The 18,776-nt window shown below is 35.7% G+C and overlaps 2 protein-coding genes across 3 annotated transcripts; both read left to right on the top strand.

Moving 5' to 3' along the window:
- The first annotated feature begins 4,269 nt into the window (after window positions 1-4,269).
- On the top strand, window positions 4,270-11,749 carry LOC110760488 (mitochondrial import receptor subunit TOM40-1). Its single transcript, XM_021962750.2, has 11 exons — window positions 4,270-4,634; window positions 5,008-5,089; window positions 5,185-5,284; window positions 5,375-5,470; window positions 5,588-5,638; window positions 7,548-7,613; window positions 8,543-8,644; window positions 9,697-9,765; window positions 9,897-9,980; window positions 10,760-10,855; window positions 11,312-11,749. Exons 1-11 carry the CDS (start codon window positions 4,499-4,501, stop codon window positions 11,366-11,368), a joined length of 939 nt encoding a protein of 312 aa, XP_021818442.1. The 5' UTR covers window positions 4,270-4,498; the 3' UTR covers window positions 11,369-11,749.
- A 1,416-nt stretch (window positions 11,750-13,165) lies between these two features.
- LOC110760490 (uncharacterized) lies at window positions 13,166-18,189 on the top strand. 2 transcript variants are annotated; one of them, XM_088247432.1, is made up of 3 exons: window positions 13,166-16,595; window positions 16,679-16,854; window positions 17,514-18,189. In XM_088247432.1, the coding sequence occupies exon 1, from the start codon at window positions 13,211-13,213 to the stop codon at window positions 16,040-16,042; it is 2,832 nt and encodes a 943-aa protein (XP_088103558.1). In that variant the 5' UTR covers window positions 13,166-13,210; the 3' UTR covers window positions 16,043-16,595; window positions 16,679-16,854; window positions 17,514-18,189. The 2 variants fall into 2 exon arrangements, with proteins under 2 accessions (XP_088103558.1, XP_021818444.2); XM_021962752.2 differs by having other exon boundaries at window positions 16,679-16,827.
- Window positions 18,190-18,776: the final 587 nt, after the last annotated feature.

Here is an 18,776-nt window from a genome sequence, read left to right on the forward strand (position 1 = left end):
AAAAATATTACACTAAGACGGTAGTTTATTGTAAACCTTGTTTCAATAATAGACCAATAGAAATAAATACAGTTGAAATAATAGAAAACAATAATCAAAAGAATAATTGCCCTAGTATAGAGAAACAAAAGACTAGTTCATTAATAACAATTAATTGTGAGTTAGAATTGTTAAAAGAACATAAAATTCAAACAATAGCTATGATAGGTACAGGAAGCACAAAAAATGTAATAAAAGAAGAGTTAGTGCCAGAACAATTTAGGCAAAAACTAGCTAGATCAGTAAGAATTATACAGTTTGATACAAGACCAGTATACTTAACACATTGTATTAATAATATACCAATTAGGATAGAAAGACAACAGTTTAATTTACCCTTAACCTTTATATCCCTAGTAGGATCATATCCCTTTATCTTAGGATTAAATTTCTTAAAAAGTTTACAAGGAGGATTTTTATATACACCTCCAGACATCACCTTTTTTAAGAAAGGTATAACCACAACTGATCAAAGTAATATATTAGAGTCTTACAATAGTATTAACATAGAAGAACAAAATTTTAAATACTATAATATGGAAGACTTAGAAGAAATAAATGAAGAAAAGATAGATGAACAAAATAATCTAGAATATGATGATATAATATTTGATCATGAGTATCCAATTGTAGGAGAAATAAAGTCTTTAGAAATTAAGCAAATAGATAGACCAAAGAATTTAGAAGAATTGTTACAATTAGCTGAACAAACTAGAATCACCGGAGAAGATCCCCAATTTCATTGGAATAAGAATAAGATATTAGCAAAATTAGACATTATTAATCCAGACTTAACAATTAAAACAGCAGATATGCCTTGTAATTTGTTAGATAAGCAAGAATTTGAACAACAAATAAAAGAACTTTTAAACTTAAAAGTAATTAGACCCTCAAAATCTAGGCATAGATCAGCAACCTTTGTAGTTAGAAAACACTCAAAACTTAAGAGAGGTAAAGCTAGAATAGTGTATAATTATAGGATATTAAATGATAATACTTATGAGGATAGTTATAAATTACCTAATAAAGATGAACTTATGAATAAAATCCAAGAAAGTAAATACTTTAGTAAATTTGATTGTAAATCAGGATTTTGGCAAATTAGATTAGCAGAAGAGTCAATACAATGGGCAGCATTTACCTGTCCAGAAGGACATTTTGAATGGCTTGTAATGCCATTTGGATTAAAAAATGCATCATCGATCTTTCAACGAAAGATATATGGATCAAATCTTTAAGAAGTATGATAATTTTTGTAGTGTATATGTAGATGATATACTAGTTCATAGTAAAAACAAAAATGAACATAGAAAACATTTAGAAATTATTTTGAAAGAATTTATTTATTTATTTATTTTTTTGGGGAAAAGACTTTCATTAATCAAACAAATGTCAATACAAAGACTTCCGGCATGGATAGAAGTGGCCTCGTTAAAACCTCCCTAAAGAAAACCCAATGGGACAAATCTCTAGAGGAGGAAAAAGAGTGCCACACACGCCAACTTACAACTGAAAACTTAACCAGAAACACTGGTCTCAGACCTATCGTCATACACAGCATCCATGAGCCACAGAGGGCCCTCCTCCAACCAGCACGACAGACTTTGATCCCGGAGACTGAAGCGAGCAATGCGATGAGCAGTCATAAGTAGGAATAAAGTAGAACTTGAAAAACAAGATATAGAATTCTTAGGAATGTATATTAAGTCAGAAACTATACAATTACAAGAGCACATAACTAAAAAAGTATTAGAATTTCCAAATAAACTAGAGGATAAAAAGCAATTACAAGCGTTTTTAGGTTTATTAAATTATGCTAGAAGTTTTATCCCTGATTTAGGAAGAAAGATTGCAGCATTACATAGTAAAACTAGTAAAACAGGTCAAAAATATTTTAATAGTGAGGATATTAAATTAGTTCAAAGCATTAAATAAGATATAACTCAGCTTAAACCTTTAGCATTACCATTAGATAATAATTACAAAATAGTTGAAACAGACGCATCATCAATAGGATGGGCAGGAATACTATATCAAAAGAAACATAAGGAAGAACCAAAATTTGAAGAAAAAGTTTGTAGATATGCATCAGGAAAATTTAATGATATACAAGCTAGACTTCCAGCAACTGACTTAGAAATATTAGGAGTCATTAACTCCATTGAAGCATTTTCATTATTTTTACATAATGAGATATTTACTATTAGAACAGATTGTCAGAATATTGTTTCACATTATAATAAAATTACTACTAATAAACAAGTAGCCCGAAGATGGGTCAATTTTGTTGATTCTATTACAAGAAATGGATTTAGACCGATATTTGAGCATATTAAAAGTACGGATAATACTTTAGCAGATATCTTATCCCGTATTATTCATTAACAGGTATGCAATATTTTGGACCATCATCATCCGGCAGCAAAAATAGTGGTACACCATCACAAGGTGGTAATCCATTAAGCATGATTAGTCAAGCAAGATCAATAGTAAATACTTATTTTTATAATGGAATTTTAGTACAAGAAGTTAGAAATCCTGCTTTAAAATATCGTACTCAAGCATCATTAGTAGAAAAACAAAGAGTTCTTTTAGATAACTTTTGGAACATTAGAACAAATACTGAAAGCATGAGAAAAGGACATGAAAAACTTATTAGAGCCCTTGAGCAAGAGTTTTTAGCATATAATTATGACTATAAAAGAGCAAAACAACAACTTGCTTTTTTGCAGGAAAACCATAAGGAGCAAAAGAAGGAGTATGATACAATAGTAAAAAAATTTAGAATCATTAATTTAAGATGTCAAAATCTAAGTATGATTTTACAAGAAAAAGAGGCTAATGAGCCCAACTTACTTGAGCACAATAGTGAATTTTCTCTTGAGCAAAAATCTAAAAATCCATATTTTCTTCAAACTCTAGCTAGAGAGAGGTATAGATTTTTACCACAAGATGTTAAGGATCATATGATTAGATTAGAATATGAGCAAAATACATCTCTTCAATTGTACATTCAAGCTTTTCTTTTCAATTTAAAAAATAATCCACATCCTGGTATAAAAATTATTACCAAAAGTTGTTCTCATTATACTATCTACTTAGCCAATATTAACATGATAGAATATAGAGAACTGCATTTAGAACATAAGCAAAAAACTTTCATAGTCACTCCAGCATTTTTAGCAGAGCATGGTTATTTAGGTCAACTTTATATTGAAAATAGTGAACATTTAGATTCATTTTCTTCCAAATTTAAAGAAGTCATAAGTTTTTATCTTCCAATTTGGAAAAATGTAAAATTAGATTTCACTAGTATACCTCCAGAGTGGTTTAAAGATGACATTTACCCAGACAGAGCACAACATAGAATTGTTATTTCTTTTATGGAACTACTTAGTCCAACAGAATCAGCAAAAACAGGGATTCCTACCAAGCAGGACATCCAAAAATATAGAGGAGCAATTATAGCTGAGCAACAACTGTTCAATGATGATCGTCTGACTCTCCTCCATCAATCTAAGTTTATCAAGATTTATTCAGATTTTACATCAAGGAGACCAGATGACACATATGAATTTAGGATAAGCACAACGGGAGCAAAATTTTTTGATGAGATTTATAACCAGATAGCAACACAGATTGAAGCAGAAGATAATGATGACACATATTGGAATAGCTTAGGAGAAGAAGAACTCCATAACATAGACAACATGATGGAAGCATAATGGAGTCCTCATCCTTTCACGTGAAGGATCATCTCAGCAAAAGAAGAATATTTGGCTCCATACGACATTATTTGAAAAGAAGAAACATTTTGGTTCCATACGGCTAGCAAAAAGTAGAAGGATTCCTTAGGCAATATAAAAACGAGTAAGGGCATTATTGTCCAATCACTTTAATTTTGTCCTTCTTTATAAATAGTATACCTATTTTGGGTTTATTTATAAAGCCCCAAAAATAAATTGCTACAATGAAGATGCTCTTTTCGTCAAAATGTGAGCTTTTTAAAAATATATGAGAAAAGATGGATTCGAAGTTTAAGCTTCTTTCAACGTCTATGAAGAAAACAAATACTTTTTATTTATAAAAAAAATACCAGGAAGAAAAATACTATTAAATAAAGAGTTAGTTAATTTTTTGCCAAATTTACAGTAGCAATCAAAACACATTATTTTTTCATTGAATTTTTATTTTTTACCCAAAAAAGCAGCCACTAACGGCCCATTTGATTCCTTAACCCAAACAGCCACTTCTTCTCACTAGGGTTTTAGACTTTTCGGAACTTCGGAGGTTTTGCAATTTGATACTGTTCAGGCTCTTCTCTGTCTCTCTCTCTCTGTCTCTCTCTCTCTCTGATTTGATCTGAATCATCGAGAGCCATTGTTGTCCTTTTATTCTACAGAAATAGCTGTCGGAGTTTTTCTGTCAACAGAAGCTAACAGCATAAAGAACAATAACAATGGCGGCCCTTGTTCCTCCTCCTCCTCCAACCACTGCCGCTGATACTACCCAGAAGCCGAAAGAGGATGAGAAAGTTGATTACTTTAATCTTCCTTGTCCTATCCCCTACGAAGAGATCCATCGTGAAGCTCTCAGTCAGTCTCTCTCCTACCCTTTTGCCCCTCTTAAATAATTTGAAGCTCTCTTTGTAGTTACAGTGCTTTGTTCTTTAATGTGAAAATTATAGAGTTTTGTGTTTCTTCTTATTAAGATTTGCACATTTGCTCTTCTGGGATTTTTACATATAACTGGTGAAAACTTTTTATGTGATTTATCTTTTCTATTTCTGTTTCAATTTTACATATTTGAAGAATGAATTTACAGCGAAAGAGGAGTATATTTGGTCTTGTAACTATCGTTTTTGTGTCTGGTCTTGTACTGTCAATTGATTTTTTATTTTGGGGTTACTTGCAATGTGAAAGAAGTGCTCGAGTCTAAGAAGTAAGAAATTATTTGTATGTGGTGCAGTGTCTTTAAAGCCAGAACTTTTTGAGGGGATGCGCTTCGATTTTACCAAAGGACTCAACCAGAGATTCTCACTCAGTCACAGGTATGATCAGACTTCCTGTGCATGTCTCTCATCATTCTTTTTATTATTTAGATAATGATGTGAATCATAACTATGCTTTTTTGACCAAAAATCAGCGTGTTCATGGGACCTATGGAGGTTCCTTCACAGTCGCCGGAAACTATTAAAATTCCTACCGCTCACTATGAGTTTGGTGCCAATTTTATAGATCCAAAGGTAATAAGCGTCTTATTAAATTGGTCATTTGCATATTTTTCTATGACAGGCTCAATTTAAACTGCCATTTAAAAATTGGGTGTCATGCAGTTGATGCTTTTTGGGAGAATAATGACTGATGGGAGGCTTAATGCAAGAGTAAAGTGTGATTTATCTGAGAATCTTACTTTGAAGGCTAATTCTCAGGTGATTTCCAAGACTGTTGAAGAACTTTATCCCCTTTTGTTATTTGCATGGTTTGCAATGACAATATGCTCTGCAATGTCTAAGCTAGTTGGTTAACTTCTCTGTGTTTCTTTCCAGCTTACTAATGAGCCACACATGTCACATGGCATGGTCAATTTTGATTACAAGGTATGGTGTTCTGACTTTAGAATATCTTTTATTTTATGTTGTTGTGTCCTTGTATAATGGTGTTGCTACAATGAAGGCTGAACTTCTTTCTGAAACAAAATGTGTACCTGGCAGTTATCAAGAAAAAAAACTTGTATTGAGCTATGTTAACTTGTACCTGTTTGGCACAACTTAATGGCACTGAAAAAGTGTTTTTTCATGATAAAAAGCATTTTCTTTGTTTTCAAAGTCAGTTCACACAAAAGCTAAAAACAGGTTCCTTTTTTTAATGGGAAACCAGATATTGTATTAAATTAAAGCTAATAACTGCTTCTGGAGAACCTCTAAGTTGTAACCTCTCCAAAAAGCTGAAACACACCTTATGCTGGAAGCTGTTATTCTCTTTAATCAAATTCTTTTTGAGATTGACAAAGTTAACCTTGCCATTTTCAATTTAATTTCATAAATGTCTGTTTTACTATTGAACAATAACCAGGAATAAGGATGGCTAGTTGGTTGTTTTAGAAATTGTTGGATGATGGGTTAAATGGTTTGGATAAGTTTTTACTTTGTTGCTGTCTGGTACTGGTGGGTGAGATTTGGGAAATATTTGGTGGGGCGATGTTTCTTTTAGAAGCTTATCTGCATGGGTGTTAATGCTGCCCTGGTACCATAATGAAACAATTAACTTGCTTGCATTTTACACGTCTTTTCTGGTGAATTGCGATTTTTGTTTTTATGAGCTACTTAAATGAGGTGGAGGTTGGGGAATTATCTTCTTTGCTGGTTATTATGGAAAGGGTTAGATTGAATCATATGCTAGAGCAGATTCAAGAAGATCGGACCTGAAAATCTTCAGCATCCTTGCCTGGACTGTGTCTCAGGGTAAGGCTGATATGTGCAACTTGATTCAAGGAAGACAGCCGAAATAGTATAAGCAGGAGGAAGAGTGCTGATGATTTATCTGTGCGCTGTCCAGTATCTCTAAGATTATGGAAAGATTTATTCAAGGAGGTCTGGACTGTGTACCTTGCCTGGTTGATATGTGCAACTTGATTCAAAGAAGACAGCGTTTTGTATAAGCAGGAGGAAGAGTGCTGATGATTTATCTGTGCACTGTCCAGTATCTCTAAAATTTATGGAAAGATTTATTCGAGGAGGTTGGCAGAGCCGGGTTCTATCCGCTGTTAAGTGAAAAACATAAGGCTCTTGGTGGCATGAAAAAGGCTACAGCCCTTTGAGAATTCAATGTGCTGGTAGTGGTTGGGGTCATTTGGTTGATGAGGAATAGGAGTCTAGGAGTATAAAGGGGTTGGGGTGTAAGTACTAGAAGATAGAGTTAGGTTTTCAGATTTGCTTTGGTCATCTGTTTCAGTGGAATTTAGGGGGTGTCCTTTTTCTACTATTCTTCTATACGGAAGGAAGCTGTGTGTCAATTGCTTCTTAATCTAGTTTTGCTTAGAATATACAAGTTTCCGGTTGTAAAGTTGGTCTGTGGTGGTTTGATTTCAATGTGGACTCCTTGTCCACAGTATTATACTTTTCCGAGGTTTTAATAAAGTTTGTTTCTTTAAAAAAAAAAATTAGAATTTTAAGGATCTGCTTTGAAGAATAACTGCCAGAGATAAAGAAGAAAAGATTTAGACTTCCTTTCCTCATCCCATCTATACTTTTCCTCAGTTTTTCAACAGCCGAATCCCAAAAAGATAATGCACACGGGTTGCCACCCAGAAGTGGTCCTTTCTATTTAAAAACATTTTTTAAACACATTATTGAGTAAATGCTCTTCTTTATGTTTCTAAAATAACGTAGTTATTTATTTTTTTTGTTGTGTATTTTGATTTGGGATATTTTGAGCGGAGCACTTCTTTGTTATTAACTTTCTGATAATTTTCTGCTTTTTTCTCAACATTAAACGTCTTCTGTACAGGGCAAAGATTACAGGTCACAATTTCAGCTAGGGAATGGTGCATTATTTGGAGCAAACTACATTCAGGTAAAATATTAGATAATCTATTTTGTACTTAATCTTGTTGGTAATTTATGATAAAAGAAATGCTTCTTCTCATGGGAATACTGATTTTTTCTGGCTAATCTACAGAAATATATTAATTAGCACAAAATGAATTCTACAATGTTTCCTTTGTGTGAGAGGGTTCATTTCTTGGCCTCCTTCGGGGTGTCTGTCTCTTCGGAGTTGAGGTCTTTTTCTTTTTCTGTCATTTATTCGAGTTGGCTAGCTGCTGGAGGACCCTAGTTGGAAATATACACCACGATATACTAGGAGGGTTGTTCACCAACATTCATGAAACTCCTTTTTGACTATATAACGCCTTCAGGACCATAAGAAATAAGTCACTGGTATCACCTACTGAACACAAAAAAAAGTAAGGAATGAAGACCAAAACCTTAAAATAATCAAAATGAGGAAAGCCATCACATGTTAAACTTCCTAATCATGCATGTTTTTGAGGAAAGGGAAGCACAAGGTAGAGAATAAAATTTTCAATTCACATGGCCCTAAGCCTTCTCAGTGTCAAGTGCATATGAGGCTAGGGATGCCATTTCACCTACAAGGTTCTATGTACTCGTTTGTTACAAAATTTACATCTATCATTTGTTGATCCCACACAAATTTATTTTGGACTTAAAAATGATGCCAAATCTTTACTTCAGTGGCACAGTATCTCTATAATTAATTCTTCCAACGTAATATGTAATTTATTTATTTTCTTCATACCATTGGACATGAAGATAAGGCATTCATAACTTTTGCAAATTAATTCTTAGGGTTAAGCGTGTTTTGTTTACTGCCAGTGGCACCCATGCTTCTATCCCTGTGGAAGTTAGAGAGTAGAAGTTTTGATTTATTTACCTAAAGATTATTGTGTTTTACCAATCTTTGAAGTGCTTATTCATTTTCAGAGTGTGACTCCCCATCTGTCTTTGGGTGGTGAAGTGTTTTGGGCTGGTCAGCATCGGAAGTCTGGTATTGGCTATGCTGCTCGATACAACACTGACAAGATGGTATAATTCTTGAAGCCTTAAGTTATAACATCCTGAAGCTTTTCATTGTTTCCTACTTTTGTTGTACTATTAATTCTGCTATGCAAATAAGTTTATTAATTTGTTGCATTCTGGCATCAAAGATTTATATATCTAAAATGTCTATCAAGAATTAACTGTATGCTTGATCATTCTTGTTTCTGTTTCAAAATACCCCTGCTTTGGTTTAATTTTTTTTTTTTTTGTCTTTTAAATGAATGTCACAATTATAAGGAAAAATAAGCCTTGGTCCATGATGTAAGTATTAGTCATGAACACTTTTATATATGTATTTGATCTTCCTAAAAGGCATGGTGAATGATAACTCATACTGAAGTCAATAAGGAAACCAATAATAAAATCTGATTGCCTGCTAGGTTAACAACTGAGTGATAGCATGATACTGTTCAGCTCATTTGCACCTTACTACACTTGATAATTCAGTGGCTGAGTTGGATACTTCTTATTTCGATCGCTGAGTTAGGTTCCTACTGGACCATGACAATTTATTAATTGGAAAGGATCGGCAATATATTAGGAGCAGTGCGAAAGCTAATCATAAAATTATTCATTAATGAAAGCACTAGTTTACAACTTCAACAACTTACTTTTTTTTGTTATATATTTCTTGTTGTTTGATGGCTGATAGTTTTATTTAGCAATTTTTGACAGAAACAAATTAAAATTCATACGACAGTCAAGCCTGAGTTGGGCTGGGCATGCTTTATTAGTGTTTTCTTATTGTAGTCCAACTCTGCACATAAATTGATCAGGTTAAACTTTGCCAAAGACGCCCAATGACCTTAAAATATATGCCTAAGTTGGCCCAAATGCAAGCTAGGCCTGTGAAGCTGGGTGGCCTGGTAGATTCATGGGCAGCTCTAAAACATACTCCACTAATTTAATGATGCATGTTTCTACTTGATTTTGTTATATCTACCCTGAAGTTTCCTTGCTGATTGTATTGGCAAGAAATTTTGACTTGTAACTATCGTGTGATTCATACCCTAATCCAACTTGTTTTTGCACCCCAGGTTGCCACAGGGCAAGTTGCTAGCACTGGAATGGTTGCTCTGAGCTATGTACAAAAAGTTTCTGAGAAGGTGAGCAAAGTTCATCTGTGGTTGAATATTGATTCAGGGTTTAAATTTTATATTGTTGATGTATCTTGCAGCAGTTTGTCTTTTTCGTGGTTTCTTCGAATATTCTTTCTTACAGTGTTGCTTCCGTATAGGTTTCTCTAGCATCAGATTTCATGTACAACTACATGTCACGAGACGTCACAGCTAGTTTTGGTTATGATTACATTCTTCGACAGGTAGGTTTTGTATTGTGAATGTTCAAATATTCATGATATTGGTGTAATTATATCTTGCATGCTTAACCCTATCTTAGGAATATTTCATGTTGAGAAGATGATTGCGATAATGATGATAGTGAGAGATGTATAAATCAACAATTCTCACTTCATAGCAATACATAGATATTCTTTATGTTCTCCTTCATACATTGTTATCTTACCATAGGCCTAGGTCCATGGCAAGGTTGCACAATCAGTGGTATCTGATTGCTGTTGGAGGATGTTACCACCTAGTAGGTGAACACCCTCATGAAACATGATTTTTCAGTTTACTATAATCAGATGTGCCAGTAATACCACTGGACTTTGTGGCCTGTTAATGTTATGCTGACCTTTATATGATTCCACATGGAAATTTTTCTATCCAGATTCAGTCTGGCAACATAAGATGCTTACGTACATGTGCAGTGCATGCATGTATTTATACACACCTAAATATTAGTATCAGTGTCTTCCTGATGAGACTTAGTTTGTCTAATTGACATGGTCATTCTTGCATTCGTCATCTCCACAATTGCTGCTGCTGGCAAAACCATTTCTGCCATCATAATTGATATGGGATTCTTTCTTGGTTTTTTATTGTGGCGATATAAAAGCCGGTCATGAATTTTGTTTGTGCCCTTTGTTGTGGACAACTCTAAGCTGGATTGCGTGGTTACCTGTTATAAGTTGTTCAATAAGATATGAATTTTTTAAGTTGTGATCATTCTCCTTGACCAATATGATCTTTGTTGCAGTGCCGTCTTAGAGGAAAGATTGATTCCAATGGCACCGTGGCTGCATTTTTGGAAGAGCGACTAAATATGGGTCTTAATTTTGTCCTTTCTGCAGAGGTATCTATCAATGTTTTGTTTTCTATTCTTCCTCTTCTGAATTAAGGCAAACATGCTTTGTTTACTTTAGCTTGCTTAGGGGTGATTCTTAGGTGAGGCAGTCACATAGGGAAGCCTTCTCACAGTCGAGTGGGACCTACATGTGGGTCCAACCACACTCAGTAGAAAAATTGCATGAACCCTTGAAGGCAAGTTTTTCTCCACTGTGAGAGGGCTGCCCCATGCGGCTGCCCCTCATAAGAATTTCTCCTTGCCTAGATGCAATGCCATGATCCAATGGTTAAGTTGACAATTCCGAAAATACCAGCTGATTATTGATTATGCATTAGCCTCTTCATTGCTTGCTTTAGCTTGGTGGATATTTTGGTTTGTAGTTGATTTAGACAATTCACTTCTCGTTAAGCACCCTGCTTTGCCAATTCTTTCTTGACAAGTACTAAAATATATGCTTTGCAGATTGATCACAGAAAGAAAGACTACAAATTTGGGTTTGGATTGACTGTTGGGGAGTAAATTGCAGCACCGATGTTGTTTCATCATTCTTGCCGGCAAGATATATTATCTCTTTATTTTTCCATTTGAGTTGAACCGGAGATGATGTACTTGAGTAACATTATCGCAGGGTGGCATCAGTTGAGCCAGTTTTAGCCGCCGGTATTCAAGTTTGGAGTTCGCTTTTTTCCTATAAGAGTTGTAGAATTCTGTTTCAAAATAACTCAAATTGAATTCCTAGTCAGTGGTAGCCTTTGTCGGAATAAACCTGATTTCTTGTTTGATCAATTTGGTCTACTCACATGAGCAATGACGAATTGGATCAGCTTGGATTGCTTCCCAACATATTTTAATGTTAAAATGTTAGGGGCATTTTCCTATGCCCTGCTTGGTTGGCAGGAATTCCTTAGTAATTTTATTCCTATTTTGGTCATATTGGGATTTCCATACACAAGGCTCAAACTACCATTAGCATCCTGCCGTCTCATTGGCAAAATCTGGGGTTGTAAATTAGCTCGATACAACTTGAGCTCTAGCTTGGCCCGGATTTGGATCGTCTAAGCTTGGTGCATAATAGAAACAAGTCAAGCTGATGTTAGATATTTGTAAACCTTGTGAGTAGCTCGATTAGAAGAAGCTTGTTTGGAACGAACCAGCTTTTGAAATAAGGGAGATTCACTATTATACTCAATATAGGAGCTCAAATTATAAAAAAAAAAACCTTATATGAAATGGATTTTAGAAATACACTCAAAACTCATTTACAACATAACAAAAAGGCTTCTAACTTCTTTTAAATTACAAAACTGTCATTGATTTCTTAAAACAAACCTAACCCCCAAATCTTATAAAAAAGCCCAAAACACTCAATAGAGCATCAAAATTAAATTCAATATGACCAGCTATCATTTTTTGGGTTTGTTTATAGAAATTAAATGATGTAGGGTTTATTTATATTATTAGTGCTAAAAATGGGTATATGACTAAATATCTCTTGAAATATTTATTTATTTAATTATTAAATATTCATGTTTTGTTGCTAATTTTTTTTAGCACAAGTGGTGGGGGAGAAGAGTTTACATAAATATTCATTGGGTGCCTGGGGTTTCGAATCTCTCTATACCCAACTGACTGTTTTGGCTTGATGCAGCTCAAGTTTGTATCTTACTCAACTTCTATAAATAAAAAACAAGCCAAATCAAGCTTAAAGCTCAATAAATTTTAAACAAGACAAGCGTGAGCACAATGATATTCCCTTCTACATCCCTAACAAAATCATAACATGGAACTGAACTTGCAGATGGGACTTCATGGCCTCTCTAAAGTTTCTTGCTTTGCTTTTCCCTTTTTTTTCTCTTCCTCTTTTTGTGAGGTCTCTTTGGTATTTTCCAAGTGCTTGGAATCGCATAGAACTAGTAGTCTAACAGGAGAAAATCTTGGGTAAGGCTGCTTAAACATCCCTTATATAATTTGGTAGCTTTTACCAATTGGCACATGAGTGTTTGCCAAGGGTTAGTTTGTTTCTAAAATGAAATCAATATTTGCGTGAAAAAGAAAAAAGAAATCAATATTACGAATACAAAAGATAAGAGAATTTTTTTAACAAACCAATATTAAAAGAAAAAGAAATAAACTCGAGTGCAAGGAGGCGGACACACAACACAAACATATTCTTTTGGTTTCTGTTCAGTGCGCCTATTTCCATAATCCCCCACACAATGAGACATGCATTGAAACGCACCGTTTCACTAAATGTACAGTACACTCGTACAGGAAACGGTGACGTCTTGGACCAGGTTTTCAAAAGAAAAACAAACAGAAGGTTGCAGTGCAGAGGCCTTCTTTTTCCTCGCGAGGCAACCTATGAACAGGACCTCATCGCACCGCCGTCTGCAACGTCTTCAAGGCCAACATTTCAGTCTTTTCTCCTCTATTTCTTCAACACATCCAGCCGGTACGAAATTTCGGAGCTATTTCGCCGATATCTTGGAACATCGCCGATATTTTGTCAACGGAAGCTGCAGAGGCGGCGGGTTCGCGCATTTTGGCAATCAAATTAGCGAACCATGTAACTCTGCCCCGAACCAGGTAGCTCTGGTTCGTCCCCTTAAAATCCACAAAACAGTACAGCTCTTAGGCAAGTTCCCAATGTCCGCTGACCTGCGTCGCATGCACCCTTCTCTCAAGGTACACTATCATACTTTCAGCTCCACTCGAACCTTAATTACAAGCTCCCGAAGCTTTGATTATTTTGCTCAGTTTTTGCCATTTGCTAATGACCCAAGCTCCAAATCCTTGAGCTCTATAAACTCTAATGAACGACGTAAAGTCACTGTTGGGTTATCAAGACTAATAAAGAAGCAACAAGGCTATGCTTTGAAGGAGTTTTCTAGACGGTTTTGCCCATTATTGCTCGCACAGGTTATGAAACTATTAGGCTCTAGAGAAACTGCATTTGGGTTCTTTAAATTAGCCTTTAGGGATGATAGTGAACAAATTGTGAGGTCTTGTTGTATTGTTGCACATTTGTTGGCAAGGGAGAATCTACGTTTTCTAGCTCAAGATGTCGTTTCGTGTGTAATTGCGAAAATTGAGGCGAGTAGGAGTAGAGATTTGGTGGGGTTTATGTGGGCAGGTCATTGTGAATATGAGTCAGATTTCTCAGTTCTTGATACGCTTATGAGGGGTTTCTTGAATGTGGAAATGGGTTTGGAGGCGTTGGAGATTGTGAGTAGGATGAGGGAGGTGGGGTTGAGGCCGAGTTTTTCAGCAATTATGAATCTTTTCAGGCTTTTGATTAGGATTGGTGATTATGGTAGTGTCTGGAAGGTGTTAAGGGATATGATTCGGAAAGGGCCTCGCCCCAGTAATTATACTTTTACTGTAATGATTCTTGGGTTTTGTAGAAAAGGGTTGCTTAGAGTCGGAGAGAGTTTATTACATGTGATGTGGAAATTCCAGTGTGATCCGAATGTTATTACATATAACACTGTGATCAATGCAAATTGTGTGAGGGGACAGACACTAGAAGCACTTCACTGGGTGCATTTGATGACTTCAAGGGCCTGTAAACCAAGCATTGTTACATTTAGTATCATCTTAAATGCCTTATGTAAGGAAGGAAATCTGGTGGAAGCTAGGAAGTTTTTTGATGGGATCCCAGATATGGGTGATCCTCCTAGTACCAGAATATACAATACCATGATGGACGGGTATGTTAAGGCAAGGGACATGGGTCAAGCAAACATGATATATGAAGAAATGAGGAACAAGGGCATATCTCCTGATGGCATAACTTTTAATATCTTGATTGCTGGGTATTACAAGTACGGAAGGGAAGAGGATGCAGACAGGTTGTTAAAGGATTTATCTGTATCAGGGCTGATTCCAGATTCTTCATTGTATGATATCTTGGTTTGTGGGTTATGTTGGGCAGGTCGGTTGGACGATGCCATGGAATTTTTAGAGGATATGCTAGAAAAAGGTTTACCGCTAACTGCTGTTGCTTTCAACTCAGTTATTGCAACTTGCAGCAGAGTAGGGTTAGAACACAAGGCCTATAAAGCCTATAAGTTTATGATTGCATTTGGTATAACTCCTTCATCTTCTACATGTAGCTCTTTGCTTATGGGTTTATCCAAGAAGGGGAAACTGCAAGAAGCCAGAGAGCTTTTGTGCAAGATAATAGAGAAGGGGTTTCCGATAAAAAAAGCTTCTTTCACAGTGATTTTGGATGGGTACTTTAGAATTGGTGATTTAGATGGGGCTCAAAGTTTGTGGAATGAGATGAAAGGAAGAGGGATATGTCCTGATGTTGTTGCCTTTTCAGCATTTATCAATGGACTATCTAAAGCTGGTCTAGTGGAAGAAGCATATGACATATTTCTGGACATGTCAAGGAAAGGGTTCGTGCCTAACAATTTTGCCTATAATTCCTTGATTGGTGGGTTTTGCAACTGTGGGAAGTTGAGTGATGCATTGAAGTTGGAGAGTGAGATGAGGAAAAAGGGTCTTCTTCCAGATATCTATACAACCAATATGATCATTAATGGGTTCTGTAAACAGGGGAGAATGAAGTCAGCTGTTGATACATTTATGGACATGTACCGATCTGGGTTAACACCAGATATTGTCACGTACAATACCTTAATTGGCGGTTATTGTAAAGCATTTGACTTGGCTGGAGCAGATGAGTTTTTGTGTAAGATGCATGCCAGTGGGTGGAAACCAGATATCACAACCTATAATATACGTATGCAAGGTTTTTGTAGTGTCCGCAAAATAAATCGAGCTGTAATGATGCTGGATGAGCTTGTTTCAAGAGGTGTTGTTCCAGACACAGTTACATACAACACTTTGATGAATGGTGCTTGTGTTGACATACTGGATCGTGCTATGATTTTAATGGCTAAACTGCTTAAGTTGGCCTTTCTTCCAAATATTGTTACAACTAATGTATTGTTGTCTCAGTTCTGCAAACAGGGGATGCCTGAGAAGGCTCTAATGTGGGGTCGGAAGTTGAGTGATATTCCAATTTGGTTTGATGACATTACCTACAAACTATTGGAAAGAGCCTATCATAATATGCAAGAAGGTTCTAAAATTTCCAGTGGGACACCTGAAAAAGGCCTCTTCCTGGATTTCCTCATGTACATTACATATGATTACTTATGTAGAAATAAACCTCGCAGATAGACATCATAATTTTATCGGTCCTTAAATACACATATACGGACATCATATTTTCTGTCCCACCCTTTCCATTGTGATTTCCTGACTCTCTCCCACTCTGAGAAGTGAAAAACCCTTCCTTCTCTCTCTCGCTCGTCCTCTAAGCATCGGTAGATGAGAAGTAAAGACCTAGACAAAAAGAGTACGGTGGATAGGATGCTAATAAAGGGAATTTGGGGCTTCGTTCCGGAGACCAAGCACATCATCACCTTCTTCAATCCCTTAACCCCAATCGTCAGCCCCAACAGCACCGGAAAAACCACCATTCTCAAGTACTTGAAGCTCTCTTGCTCCAACAAGTTGCCTCCCAATGCTAGGTCTGGCCACAACTTCTTCCATGACCCAAAGGTTGTAGTTGAAACCAAGCCCAATGCCCAAATTAAGCTTCGATTCAGAACCTCAGCGGGTAAAGATGTGGTATGCATTAGGTCATTTCAGCTCATGCAGAAAGCCTTGAAAATGGAGATCAAAGCCTTCGACATCCTCCCTCAAACCATCATACCATTGAACCGGAGAGGTACAACTGCTTTTCTTGTTATGTTCAAATTTTATTTTTTGAAGCTCCTTCAAAATTGTTGATTCGTTGTTTCTGAGTTGCAGAAATATTTCTTTAGCTATAGATGTGCTGATAGGGATAAGGAAATCCCTGCATTACTGGGTGTGTCAAAGGCCATTTGGAGAATGTTATGTTTGCGCACCAAGATGAAGCCAATTGACCTTTGCAAGATCCATCCACATTGAAGGAAAAGGTTTGATGATTTCTTCTCTGCTGCCTGGTATTGTCTTTTGTTATCAACTTTTTTATTTTTCTTTTGTTTCCCTAGTTGAGGTAAATTTTTATACTAATATTTCATTCCATATGTACCCTTCAATTGTTGTGTCAGTAGGGCTTGTTCCCTGATTTTGAGTAATCATGAAAATGGTTACACGTAAAAGTGAACCTTGTGACTTATAGTGTTCACAACTGTCCATAATTTTTTCATTAATTTTTGCTAATGGTTGCTCATAGTTTGTTTCTAATTCGTTATATCAGATTATGTTCCTCCCTTGTGTGTGTATGTAGGTCATGGAAATATAGATGGAAGTATTTGACACAATGAATGTCCATTTCCTAAAAACATGTTTCTTGTTTATCTTTCCTAAACATGAATCTTACATGCTAAGCTCTCTGTGACCATCTTTCTGTATCTTATTTATGAGTTTGCATTCTGCAGTAGCTGTTTCTCCTGCCTTCTCCATTACTCTGTTTAAAACACTGGTATATGCAACACGAGTTCAGCATTGGGGCCACAGTTTCTTTCTTTGTTTTAGTTGTTAGAAATGATGGCTACTTTTTCAACTGGATTGGAAATAACAGTTTTATTTTCACTTAATATCTGAGATATGTAAACTTTTTGGGGATTAAGTTTGCTCATATGAGGTTTTGTGCTTCTAGGTTCGGGAGAGCATCTCTCAAGATCAAGAAAAAACATAATTGCTGGAGAAGTCAGATGCAGGAGTTGGACGGAAGCATGCAAGACGTGGATGCTAAAATGCATTATAGTGAAGTGAACCATCAACGAAAGATTTGTGGAAACCAGATATCGATGAAGACTGCTGTAAGAAGCACTTCCTTTAGGGCAGCAGCAGCAGCAAAAGTATGCAGCTAATGCAGAGGAGAATGAAGGTCAATTGCTGCTTAGCAGTAGTGGAATGCTTATGTTACACTGGTTGATTTACACTTGTGTTCGCTTTTACTGGTGCTCCAATTTAATAATTTATCAGTGTGGAGGACTTTGGTGATGCTGCCTTTAGGGGGTTTTGACCGCTTTCTTGTTTGCTCTTTTGGATTGGTTAGACACTAATGAAGAATTGAAGGAATGGAAAACCAAATTTGAAGAAAGGATCGCACTTTTGGAAACTAAAATTAGCAAGTTGGCGAGAGAAATGGACGACACAGAGACCAAAAGTAGATTAAGATCCTAGCTATGTGTTTGGACAAGGGAAATAGACTTGGAATTCGGGTAAAAGTTAACATTTTTAAATTGACGAACACCTATTATCTTGTTTGAATTCATAAAGAACAGAAAATTAGAAATTTTACTTGAAAATGAAGGCCAAAAATTCATTTTGGTCCCTATAGTTTGGCACTTAAACCAATTTTGTCCTTATAGTTTTAATTCCGTCAATTTTGCCATTGTAGTTTCGTATTTGTAGCAATTCAAAGACAAATTAGTATTCTTGTCAATTTCTTTGATAGTGCAAGGGACAACTTTGTCAACCCAAAACCCTTGAGCGTAAAAGCTTGTTAAAAACTCTCCTCATTTTATATTAGCGCTCGAAATTCAACCACTAATCCAAATTTTTGAAGAACCCTAAACCCAAATGGCCAATTTCAAGCCCTAATATGAAATGGGGAGAGTTTCATATAAAGCTTTAACGCTCAAGGATTTTGGATTAACGAAATTACCCCTTGCATCGTCAAAGAAATTGATGAGAATACTAACTTGTCCTTGAATTGCTACAAATATGAAACTACATGGTCAAAATTGATGGAATTGAAACTACAAAGTCAAAAGTGGTTGAAGTGCCGAACTAGGACAAAACTAAACTATGAAAGTTGGAGATCATAAATTCTAACATTAATTCAATTAAAATAGTTTTAATTTCTAAAGTAACAAGAAAATGAAAGTTTTAAGAAAATAAAACAATCATGTAC

Source organism: Prunus avium, chromosome 1, assembly GCF_965620075.1.
Source record: "Prunus avium chromosome 1, drPruAviu1.hap1.1, whole genome shotgun sequence".
NCBI classification, from domain to species: Eukaryota; Viridiplantae; Streptophyta; class Magnoliopsida; order Rosales; family Rosaceae; genus Prunus; species Prunus avium.